Source organism: Artemia franciscana, chromosome 10 (assembly GCF_032884065.1).
Source record: "Artemia franciscana chromosome 10, ASM3288406v1, whole genome shotgun sequence".
Classification (NCBI taxonomy): Eukaryota; Metazoa; Arthropoda; class Branchiopoda; order Anostraca; family Artemiidae; genus Artemia; species Artemia franciscana.
The window spans coordinates 3,667,173-3,680,052 of record NC_088872.1 but is presented as its reverse complement, the minus strand read 5'-3'; the positions used below and the strand labels follow the sequence as shown (position 1 = coordinate 3,680,052).

The 12,880-nt window shown below is 34.6% G+C and overlaps 1 protein-coding gene across 1 annotated transcript; it reads left to right on the top strand.

Annotated features, from left to right (window-relative positions):
• The first annotated feature begins 342 nt into the window (after positions 1-342).
• Positions 343-6,404, top strand: LOC136031664 (neurotrophin 1-like). Its single transcript, XM_065711337.1, has 3 exons — positions 343-483; positions 3,066-3,440; positions 5,721-6,404. The coding sequence occupies exons 1-3, from the start codon at positions 469-471 to the stop codon at positions 6,183-6,185; spliced, it is 855 nt and encodes a 284-aa protein (XP_065567409.1). The 5' UTR covers positions 343-468; the 3' UTR covers positions 6,186-6,404.
• The last annotated feature ends 6,476 nt before the right edge of the window (positions 6,405-12,880 follow it).

Below are 12,880 nucleotides of genomic sequence, written 5' to 3'. Positions count from 1 at the left end.
TAACTATCCATGCCAATAATTTACTAACTCCAAAAATTAGCTCTTAAGAAAAGACGTAACATTTTTTTTTTTTTTTACTATTCACAAGGTTAAAAGTACATTTAATAACTTTTTCAGAAACGTCAATCCAATATCTCTTTACATAATATAGCAATTATCAGCTTCCTTATTCTTGTTTTAATTCGTCATGCGAAATTTGCAGATAATTGCAGAAAATAATAGCATAAAACAAGTGTGTTAACTGACATGTATGTAGACCATCAATCAAACAAATTGTTAGGTTGAAATTTAGAGCAAGCGCACATTACTACAAGACCTTGACAGTTTCTCTGCCGTAACACCCCACCCATATTACCAGCCAATGAGAGAACGACGAATGGGTACTTGCCCATCTCTTCAGTATGGTATATATAGTTTATCAACAAGATACTGGCTAAGAACTATCAGTTTCTCGCAGCAGTGTGTATCATGGCCTTTTTTCTGGTAAGCTTCCTAGCTTTTATTTCTCTTCTTTATTTTTAATATCATGTTATTCAGCTCTTTAAAAGAAATAAAACCTTATATTTTACAAATTTTCGACTCAGTGGCATCAATTGGGGACAATCCCCCCCCCCTTTATATTTTCAAAAATACGTTTTTGACAATTTTCATTTAATTTTTAGAACGAAAAAAAATGTCCCGCCCTAGATCGTGGAGACACTTTTTCGTATCTTTAAAAAAAGAATGTCGAAAAGAAAATTCTTACCCTGCATCTACGTAGTGAGGGATATTTTAATGGCAAAGAGGGGAGGGGGCATAAATTTACCGTCTTCTTGGAGAACTAAGCATTACAGTCGCATCTCATTATTTTTTTGAGGGGGTACTACCTGCTTCTTATGCCCATGTCAACAAATTTCCAAAAAATATTTCAGTCTTAGTTCCAGCTTTGGGGATGTCTTGGACACAAGGTTAGAGAGAAAGGGGTGGGAAAAACAAAAATTCTGGGATCTAAGGTGCAAAGGGAATGGGCACAAATCAATTAGTTTCATCTTTTTTCAGTTTCTTGTATGCTAAATTTAAACGTGCTATCAAATGCGATTTCTTGTTTAGAAAAATGAATCTCTGTCCTCTTTGTGACAAACTAGCAATTTAAGACATTAGTTTAATGATTCAAAAAAATACTGGTAACATAAAAATCAGCACAATGAGCATAAATAAAAATTGAAAATTATTAAGGAATCCATTTTGCCCACTATTTTTTAATTCCCATGAATCGAAACCACTGTTGACAGACAAAACTATTGAGTATTTATCCCTGGACTCATGCTTGGTTCTCACCAGCCCTTCTCCACCAATCCCTATGGGTAATTTCTTCAAAAAGTGTTTTTATATTTTGGGTTACTATGGGCCATGGTTCATTCTTTACTAGGTTGCAGCTATCACTGCACCCATGATGGTGGATCTAAATGAAGAAGAACATTAAATCTAGAAGAAGAACATTAAATGAAGAAGAACATTAAATGAAGAAGAACATTTAGATTAAATCTAAATGAAGAAGACATTTCCAGTAATGGGAAACCCAAGGACTGGGGATCACCCTTATCTATATTCCCCTTTACCCCATGTGCATATGTAAGGGCAGGGTTGCCAACCATGGTATTAATGTGTATTTTGGGGAATTTCCATTGGACCGTTAAGTCTTTTTTTAATGCATCCTGGTAGGCTACTCTTTGACCAAAATGCAGTACTTCTGAGCTTATGGTACTAGCTACCATCAATCTAGAAATTTAATTTTACATGAGTATAGACGTTTCTAGATCCACCCCCATCCCCCCAATTATCTTCTTGTGTCATACATACCAATAATACCAAAAGAGCTTGATAGGTCTTTTCATATTAAATGAATAGATTTTGAGGTTAGTCCCCTCTCAACCTATCTTGAAATTTTATATGACCATAGGTCATTATTTTTAATTAAATTTGAAAATTTTAGCTCCTAATTGTAGACGGCGGGGATTATGACAATTTCATTAGTCTTAATAATTGCAGTCTAAATATTGTAACCACTGTTGATTCTATGTTGGAGACAGGAACACGTATCTTGCTCAAGTCAAGTTTGACGAAGCTTCAAGTTCCAGTTCACTACGTATAATTTTTCATGTAAACCTAACGCATTTTATCTGTTCTGGTAGGAGCAAATTATTCCACCAAAAAATGTAATATATTTTGTATATCATATATACATTTTGTATATTATAACAGATATCTGTATATTTAGTAACATTTTGTAATTTTTATATGATACATTATATGCATGCATAGTGTATATTATCATACATATTTGTATATTACTTTATAAATATCCAAAGCCAAACAGGCCTACCATGACAAAACCAAAGAAAAAAATCTTGAAAAATAAGAAGAAAAACAACGAGCAAAAACACCAGTTGCTTCTGTGTCATCAGGGTTCCCATCTGAAAAAAGAAATCATTAGATTTTACTGATTTTTGGTTAGTTTAGTGATTTTCTTCAATAATCTAGTGATTTGTGTACTGATTTAGCGACTTTTGTCTTTGGGCAATATTAAAATTACTAGAAATAGTGATAAATCACTAGAGGCTGGGAACCCTGTGTGTTATTGAAGTGCCTTATTAAATTTCAATAAATTCTACTTCCAAAGTTTGTTCTTCGGATAGCAATTGTATGATCAGTTTGATCTTTATTTTTTATCTCTTCCGTTTTTTTAAGTTATTATGTATCCTTTATTTTTCGACGCTGGCGAAGCCTTGTCGCATACAGGCGAAATATCCGTGTGGTTATTCCTCTTTTTACTACCTACTGGTCATAGACCTGTCGTTTTTACAAGACTTTCTTCTTTGGTTTTATAGTGTGCTATCATGTGTACATTTTGTATATTCTTTTATTAGCTCACATATCTACTATACAGGTAGTAAATATAACAAATAGATTCCTGTTAATTTAATTCAATGTATATAGAAGTAAAATCTATAAGATTTCACACTGTAAGGTTCACTATTATGTTTTTTGGTGCACCTACAATAAGTGATTCATCTATCTCTTTCCAGTCGCTTGTCGTTCTGTCGGTAGCCTCTTCAGGCTTGGTCTCAGCAGAGGCTGAAGCTCAGTACCAAAAACATGGCTATGGCAAGCCATCTTACCATGCCCAACACAGCCCTAGCTACAAGCAAGACTACCATGCACCAGCCTATAAGCAGGAGTACCCACAGCCAAGTTACAAGCACGACTACCCAGCACCCTCTCATGGTTATGAACACAAACCATCCTATGGTTATGAACACAAACCTTCTTATGGCTACGAAAAGCCATCTTATGGACATGACTACCACTATTGCGACCCAAAGGCTGCCCCAAAATGCGCTCAGAACTCAACTTTGAATTTCTGCTTAGACGATGCTGAATATCCTGAATATGAAATCAAGGTAAAACATTGAACGTTAAAGTTGATCTCAGACTGGTACATATAATATCACACAAGGAAGAAGCTAAAATGCCCTTAGAATAAAAAAAAAAGAAAAAAAAGAAATCCATTTAGTCAACATTATAGCCTGTTGTACAAAGCAAACTGTTCAAAAGGTATAATATAAAAGAAGATAAGAATAGTAGTACTAAAATCTATTTGCGCAGACGATAATGATAACTTTTCAATAGTTCTGATGGATGCGAAACATTGGTGAGGGAGTTACAACGGTACTGTCACCTTTTTTTTTACTAAACCAAAATAAATTTTATATACAAAATGAACAGTTTTAGCCGTCATAAATGCGAATAAGAAGGATTAATGATCGTTTTATGATTTCAACTCGTCAAAACGAGCTTGGAGGGCAATAAAATATTGATAAGAAATACATGTGGTTCCATCCCACTTTCTATGGCTTTAAGGAAAGACGGGTTTAGATAGCAAGGCCACCAACGGATGAAGGATTACAGATTGCTAAAAATTGTCCTTCTTGGCCATCCATCTAGGGCCAGACGAAGTGGGTCGCTTCCAAACGGGGTGGGGAGAGGTCACAAGAACGGATTTAACAGAAATTAGAACTTCATGGGAGGAGGTAAAGAGTAAAGCTTTGAATATATTGGGGTGGAGGAGAAGCGTTGGTTCTTTAGTGATGCAGTGAATTGTTAGTGGTGGTAGTAGCGGGGATATATTCAAAGCAAAACTTCAGTATTTATCAGGCGAAAACTACTTTGATAAATGCATACACTAAAAAAAATATACAAAATACATACTAACTTTAACATATTAATTCATACTAATCAATTTCAGTCTATATCGAGGGAAAGTTTGCAATACTTCACTTTATAGGATTCACTATTATCTTACCGGGGTAAATTTTAGACTGAATTCTCCAAGTTTCGTAAAACGACTTTCCGACATCAGTACCTAATTAAGTACATATTATTACAGTAAAAGTAAAAATTTTAATATTATAGTATAAAGTATCTATTAAGTAAAAATCTATAATACATTACACATAACCTCAAAAAGCTCAAATTTGTGAAAGAGCTAAAGCGATAAAATTTTTCCGTGTGACAAGGGTACCAATGAGCAAAATCTTAGGGGGGGGGGCAATGCGAAAAAGGTGCCAATATTTGACCAAATTGACAAATATATTCTAAATAAAGACTGAAAAAAAGAAAAAAACAGGGAAAGAGGGCACCACAAAACATCTTGGGGGTCTTACGCCCTCCCCCTGGATCCGCCAGTGCTAGGATAAAAGATCCAATACTCTGTTTTAAACCAATTGTTTTAAATAAAACAAACGAAACATTATTTTATACTTCTAATGTAAAATTATATACAATTTTCAATATCTTATAGAAACAGCACTTTGTGTTGAACCCTTCAAGTGCTAATTAAAGAATGAAAATTTGAGAAATTTGGGATTTTAGCCTCAGCAACTTATTTTTTATGCTCACAGGGGAATAAAATGAGGGCGAATACCCCCACCCCCCGGACCACAAAAAAAACATATAATCCAGACTGAGATTTTGGAAATTACTACTACTACTACTAACCTCTCACTGCAGCACCAAGCCGTATGAGGCCACAACAGCAACGCACACTCCTCCATCACAATATATTCAAAGCCTCACTTTTTACACCCTCTAAGGAAATTCCCGTTTCGCTTAAATCTTTTCTTGCTACATACTCCCACCCAGCCGGGGCTACAATAGGTAAATAGCCTATTTAGAAACCAGTAAGATTGGGTCCATCCTAAAATGCGTTACAAAAAATCTCCATACGTACGTATAGGTAAACGATAAAAAACAGCAACAATTAGATGAATTTTCAGAACAATTGTGTGTTGTAATCAAACCCAGCCATAAGACTTTGCTATTAGCTTTTGCTGTGCTTTCAGTAAATAATGATTTAGTAACTGAGCCAATCGTTCAGACCTAATTCAGTCTTATTTGGGCCTACAGATAGACTGTAATACATGAAGTGTATGTAAATTATTTAAAGAAATCTTTTTAGAATAAATAGATTATTTCAAAGTACATGTTTTCAATAAGAAACTGACCTGAGTCTGTAATTGTGTGTGTACATAAATCCAGAGGAGAGACAGAGAAAAAGAGAAAGAAATAGACAACGTTGTGTCCTTCTGAAGATGTACGCATCTTTTGGGACTGGTAACATGACATGACATATATGTACATATACACTTGAAAAAGTATTTAAGTTTATTTTTCTCTTTCAGAATGCCATCTATGCTGATTATCACGCAGCCAAGAAATACAGCGACATTGCTGACCAATCTGCCGATGATCTTGTTGACGGTTTGACCAAGGCTGAAGAAAGCGCATTTGATTACTCTTTCTATACTGGCGCATTCACCTTCGACAAAACCCACTGGATTGGACCAGCTGGATACATCTGTCCATCCAACGTCCAATACGCACGCCCTCGTCGTGCCCAGAACACCAAAGGAGAATGGAGAGTCATCGTTCAAGATGTAGCTTACTACACCCAAACTCAGCGCATGGAAACTTGTCTTTTTGCTGGTGCTGCTTGCCGTACATTGGCCCCATGCTACAAAAGCCAATGTCTGCAGAAATATGTTTACCACCGTATGTTGTCTTTCGACCCATGTGACCCATACAAAGGTCTCTTTATTGACATCTACAAGCTTCCATCTGCTTGCTCTTGTCACATCCCTGCTTAAATGCTTTGCTGACAGACGAATATTTTTATAGTATAGGCACAACCGTTGGAGAATGCCCAAAATAACCAAGTACTGCTTTCTTGAAATACCGCCTTCGTCACAGAGATTATTTTTGGTATTTTCCAGATTTGTGTATTTTACTTTCAAAATTTTATTTTATTTTTACATCACCGACTGCGAGCTGCTGAAAGTTCTTGAAATATATTTTTCCGTAGAGAATCATTTGAGTTTATCACACTATATAGGCGATAGATAAACCAATTTATGTCAACATTATTAACCTGACATGAATTATTTAAAGAGAATCAGACTACGAAAAACCAATACGGTATACAAACAATAAGCAAAGTTCATAGCTTGCAGACCTTCCTCTGGGGGCTGTGGGGAGTCAATCATCCTCAAAGAATAGTTATTTACATCTATGTTGAACAAAATGGCTATCTCAAATTTTTTATCGGACAAATTTGGGAAAAAAGGGACGTGGGAGGGGAGCTAGATGTCCTCCAATATTTTTGGTCACTTAAAAAGGGCGCTAGAATTATTGATTTCCGATCACTGTTTTAGAGTTTCGGTTACTATTGAGCCGCGTCGCTCCTTACTTGCAGTTCGTTATCACGAACTGTTTGATAAGCGATAGATAAACTACTTTATGTCAACTTTAATAACCTAACATGAATTATATAATAGTCAGAGCGCCAGATTCTGTATCGTGCACCCACCCATGCCGGAAGGTACAAAAATACTGAGGACGGATCCTAGGATAGTCGACCATGCCGAAAACGAATATCGTAGGGCGCATGTTCGCCGTTGGGGCGTTTCTGAGATATAGGCCAAAAACGCCAAATTTAGCTTATAACTAAGTGTGACGATTCAGGATTTTTTTGCGACTTATTGGGATGAGGAATCTGGCGTAACGTTATATCAATCAAAAGAACAGATCTAGATCTACAAGAATGATTTTTAAATTGAAAAAAAAACACTATTTTTTTCTCTATTTACTGCAGTTTCAAAATAAGTGCTGTAAAATTCAACAAATATCTCAAAGAAAAGCTAAAAACTCGAAATTTCTTCAAGGTAAAAAATTTTTTTTTCATATTCGAAAAAAAGTGCATTCAATTCCGTACAATTTGAGCCAAAAACATATAAACTAATTGTATTTTTAAAAGGTCTGCGATTTTTTTTGTAGTGTCACTGAAATGATCACTAGCCGTATTGTGAAAAGCGACATAGGCTAATATTTTTTTTTCTTCAAAGGGTAGGAATACTTCAAACTTCCTAACTGTTTAAAGTTTTTAACTTTTACTTAAAAATAAAAAAAAAGTTTAAAAAAATGTAGCTCAACTGAGCAGTAATAATTCTGTTCAAGGCTGTTACTTCAGAGCTCAGAAGATCGGTTTTAGGGACACCATTCACTTTCTGAGTTTTTTTCTCTGAAGGGAAAGTTCGGAGTACAACCTTTTTCACATCGTCTTTCCTGTTGCACAGAAAGTCCTCAACCACCTCTTTTCCTTTTATGGCTACGCAAGTAATATCAGAAACAATCTTCTCATCGTCCACAACTTCTGAGGTCACAATATCCTCTAGGTCGAAGTCCACTCTGCTGAACGGATTGCCACATGGAGTGAAAATGTCTCGAACTCTATCTAGTGAAAGTTGTAATCGCGTCGTCGTCGACTGATTGTCTTCGTGATATTTCAATGTCTCTGTGGATACGTCGACTACTTGCAGGAAACCATTGCTGATGGCAGCGGAAATCGATAAGGAAAGAATCCAAGCTTCAGTCTGTCTCTCATCCATTTGTTCTCCTATTATTCCAGCCGTCGTCTTTGCATCCTTGTTCACTGTACATTCCAGTATCTGATCGGAACAGGTGGCCGTAAACCTGGTGTGCGTTCTCTTCACTGCAGAGTATCCTTTCATGAGCCTTCTGTGTACATCAGGAAAGGTTTGTGGTAAACTTCACATGTCATATAGGTACTGTATGAGACATCTTGTATACTGAGGATGGTCAGCCACCACCAAGTATGGCAACATCCAAGCAGTTGCTGTCAAATGAGACTCCCAGTCACAGTCTCGTTCAGCATGAATGAATTGCATCGCTATTTCAAGTATTCCTAAGAACTACCGCCAGAAAGCAAACGTGGGTGACTCATTTCGAACGGTTTCGAAGGCATTCATTATGCGAGCCAAAGTGATTAAGGTATCGTTTGCCTTCTGAAGTGCAATTCACGCGTTAGCACCGTTTGCCAATGACGTCCTGAATAACTCAATGGCACTACCCAGCTGGTCAAGACGGGATAAGTCTTCTTGTGCTTCGGAGTAATACTCTTCCAAGGACTCCCAGTAGAGGGCTAGCAAGACCTCGTACAGTATGCAGTAGGCATTGATATCTTGGTTGTAGCCTTTCCCTTGAAATACCTTTTCGCATGTACAAGGTAGCAGCGGCTTTGCCTGCACTATAATCTCTTTGAGTCCGGAGCTGTCCATTATCTTACCAACTGCCTTGAGTTAGTTGAGCAGGAGGTGGAAGCCTCCCATCCGTAGGATTACGTTTTTGAAGTCATCCGGGTATTTACTTTTCACTCCCTGTGCTAGCTGATAAATGAAGAGATCTTACGTGACCACCGTATCGTCACATCCGACAGCTTTACTTATCGCCGTGAACGTTCGCAGAGATTTTTCCACTGTTGCATGGTTGTTTGGTGCTTCATGAAGGGAAAGCAAGATATTAGATTAAATATTGGCAAATCAATTTCAAATCACAGATGTTCCATTTGACAAGCATTTTCACTAGAACTTGAAGTTCCAATACTAAATCTGATTGATCAATGTAACATGCCTTTTTATCAGTCTTTATAAATCTAAATTAGTCAGTATCACCTAGTTTCTTGTGATATTTAATTTTGTAAATTATTTTCATTAAGTCTCTTACTTCTGCAAAAAAAATTACACTCATTTTTCCAGCCAACTTTACAACACCAAAAGTTCTTTTAAAAATTCCATTTCTTTAAAAATTGTTTTTTTTATCTTCCAAATTTGTGTCATATTCTTCATTATCATCCATCAGCAAATCAGTATTTGCGTCAGAATCACATGTTGAATCAACCTGAAGTAACTGTTTTTTTTATCTTGGCCTACCTGACTCACTTTTCTTTTTCATCATCTGCTTACCAATTTCTTCTGCTTAGCTTATCAATCAACTCCCCGCTAGGTAGTAGGTTACTAAACAAAATTCATATTATTGGGTACACTCGCTAAAAAAGTTGCAGACCCCCCAGATATATTAATTTAAACTTTTTTTCTTAGCTGAATGTGTTCGAAGTTAAACGGGCTTTCTTTTTTAATATAAAAAAAATACTTTATCTTAACAAAATTTCGGGTTTTTAGCTTTTCTGTTACAAATTTGTTGACAAAAATCTCACTTTTTTTAAAACTGCAGTAATTAAAAAGTGTACTATTTTCTTTTTGTTTTTACAAACAAAAATCATATTCGTGTAGCCCCAAGTCACTTCTTTCTATTGATGTAAGGGTACACTGGATTCGACCAATCTTATCTGTAAAAAAAAATGAATCATCGAACCGCATTATAGGCCAAATTTGGTGTTTTTGGCCTATATCTCAGAAACGCCCCGACGGCGAACATGTGCCCTACGATATTCGTTTTCAGCACGGTCGACTACCATGGGATCCACCCTTAATATTTTTGTACCTTCCGGCATGGGTACTAATCGAAATAAGCGAGATACAGAATCTGGCGCTCTGACTATAAAGAAGAATCGATCCTTACTACGGAAAACTAGTCATGTTGGTTTTCAAAATAGACGATTTATGCAAATAAATGGTTTAAGTCTTAAAAGAAGATTGGACTAACATTCGGAAAAATTCTGAAGAGGGTATGATTTTTTCAATACATCTGGCACATCAATCAAATGTGCCGAAATATGACATTTTTTTCTAGAACTACAAAACGATTCTAAAAGTGGCACAATTTGAAAACCTGGTCTCCTGCCACTTAAGACATTTTACCCCTTTATCTTTTTGGATCTTGTATACGCCAATACACTTATACTGTCCATTAACTGCCTACCCTCCTACAACCACAAATTCATGTATCTCCCCTAAACATGGCTTTGGAATTCTTTCAAATCATTGTATCCTTTTTGTCAAGGCTACATCATAGAAGGATTGTTACCATAGAATTGAAAGAAAAGTAATTACTTCTTTTCGTTAGAAATGAATTGTCTTCAACAGCCCAGTTTTCCAAAGCATAAAACACTTTATTCTTTCAGTAAAGCTAAATACTTCCTGAACAAAGATCAGACGTGAACGAAAGTTAAAACACTGATATTTTGAGGGGGCCCAACAGCAACAACAACAAAATCTAGTTTACTCTTATGTGCCACATTTTTCTAACCTATACCAAGGACGCGGGACATCCTACAGCCAAACTACATTTAAATTGGATTATACATTTAAATTTAAATAAATACAAAAAAAATTATCCCCAGAAAAACTTCCAACAAAATTAAACAGGATACTGTATCTAAAATCTATCAAAACTGTGGGTCCTACAGTCTAAGTATGTTCTAAGTTTTTGTATGCAAAAAAAAAAAAAAAAAAAAAAAAAAAAAAAAAAAAAAAAAAAAAAAAAAAAAAAAAAAAAAAAAAAAAAAATTACTATTCCCAAAAACAGAGCAACTTCGACTCCATTTTGGGGTTACAAGTTGACGAATCAGATAAGCAATATTTCTGCCTCTTTGCTCTTTCAGGCCCAATCAAGAACGATAACAGAAATAACAGTTAGATTACTCCCACCATATACTTTTTTATGGTGTTTTGACGACTTATCCCCCTGCCCCTGAAAAAATTCCAGTATAGGATAAATCCGGTAAACGTTGGAAAAAAGTTGCAAGAAAAAGTGAACATTTACTTGCAAATCGATTTTTCATTAATAAGTAAACTGACATATATATATATATATATATATATATATATATATATATATATATATATATATATATATATATATATATATATATATATATATATATATATATATATATATATAAAGTGCCGAAACCCTTTAGGCAAGTGTATTCTCCTGATGAGCCCTTGTGTTGGGTTGTTGCCTCTGAATTATTTGTCTTTACTGTTTTTATTGTTTGGTAAATGACGACTTATACTTATTGACGACATGACTGCCTGTCCATGGATTATTCTTTATGGTTCATTGTGTATGGCTATGCTGTTTGACCTATGTGATTGTATGGATGAGTAGAATTAAGGCCTCATTCAAGTGCTGGTCTATATTAATCACTAATTTAGGAAAATAGTCCTCCTTTTCTCCTTCTGTCTCTTTTTTTTTAATGTGTTTGTGCTGTTGCATATGTGATTTCTCTTTTCGTTATATTTATATATATATATATATATATATATATATATATATATATATATATATATTTGTTCTTGCAACTTTCTTCGAACGCTTACACATTCTTATATATATATATATATATATATATATATATATATATATATATATATATATATATATATATATATATATATATATATATATATATATATATATATATATATATATATATATATATATGTATATATATATATATATATATATATATATATATGAAATATATATATATATATATATATATATATGAAATATATATATATATATATATATATATATACATATACATATATATATACATATATATATATATATATACATATATATATATATATATATATATATATATATATATATATATATATATATATATATATATATGTATATATATATATATATATATTTCATTAGTAAGAAAACTGACATAATCCTGTTTTTAAGGAATGTCCAGTTCTTAAATCTAGACAATCCTACCAAATTTCATAGTTGTAAACCACTTTGACATCTTCTCAGGTATTAAGCAGCATTCACACTGCGTACGTAATTTTCTATGCTAAGTCTGTAGCAACTTGTCATGAGAAATGACGTACGTAGTGTGGAAGTTGCTGTTACGTTTACGTTGCGTGATTGAATCACAACCTTTCTCAGTTACACGAGTTCTTTTATGCTAGGCTATTTTAGAAACCCACAAACCATCAGAATCATCATCTAAAATCATCCCAATCATCATAAGTATACTAAGAAATGTATAAACAGAGATTAGGATTCAAGCCCTGATCATGCTCTCACGCTATGAAGCTTGCTAGAAAATGTATATTAACTTATTAACTGCAAATCCACACACTCTATTTTGTTGCTGATGCGCTGAATTCTTCATAGCGTAACATAAACTTACACAACATAAAATTCCAAGAAGAAATCGAGTCTCCTTAGACTTGCCTAAGTTACGGAAAGAAATTGCTTCGTAACACAACGTTACGTAAAGTCTAAACTAATGCGAATGATTCTACAACACAGTGTGAAAGAACCATTAGTCTCCCTGCGTAACCTCAAGTTATCTCCTGTCCCTAACCCATTCTCTTCCTATTAATTTACACTTATTGCAAGATTAGTGACTATTAAACAAATATTAATGTAAAAAAGGGACTAGGGGTAGCAATTTATTGGGACTAGGGGGAGCAATTCATTGGGTACTGTCTTCTAGAGATAAGGGAGAGGTTGACAACCACCACTAGACCATAATAACAACTGAATTTGCTGCAAA

Bases quoted from the DNA above. Each gene is read 5' to 3' on its own strand.
- LOC136031664 (XM_065711337.1), top strand. The intron at 3,441-5,720 runs GTAAAACATTGA...TTTCTCTTTCAG, and splicing joins ATCCTGAATATGAAATCAAG to AATGCCATCTATGCTGATTA.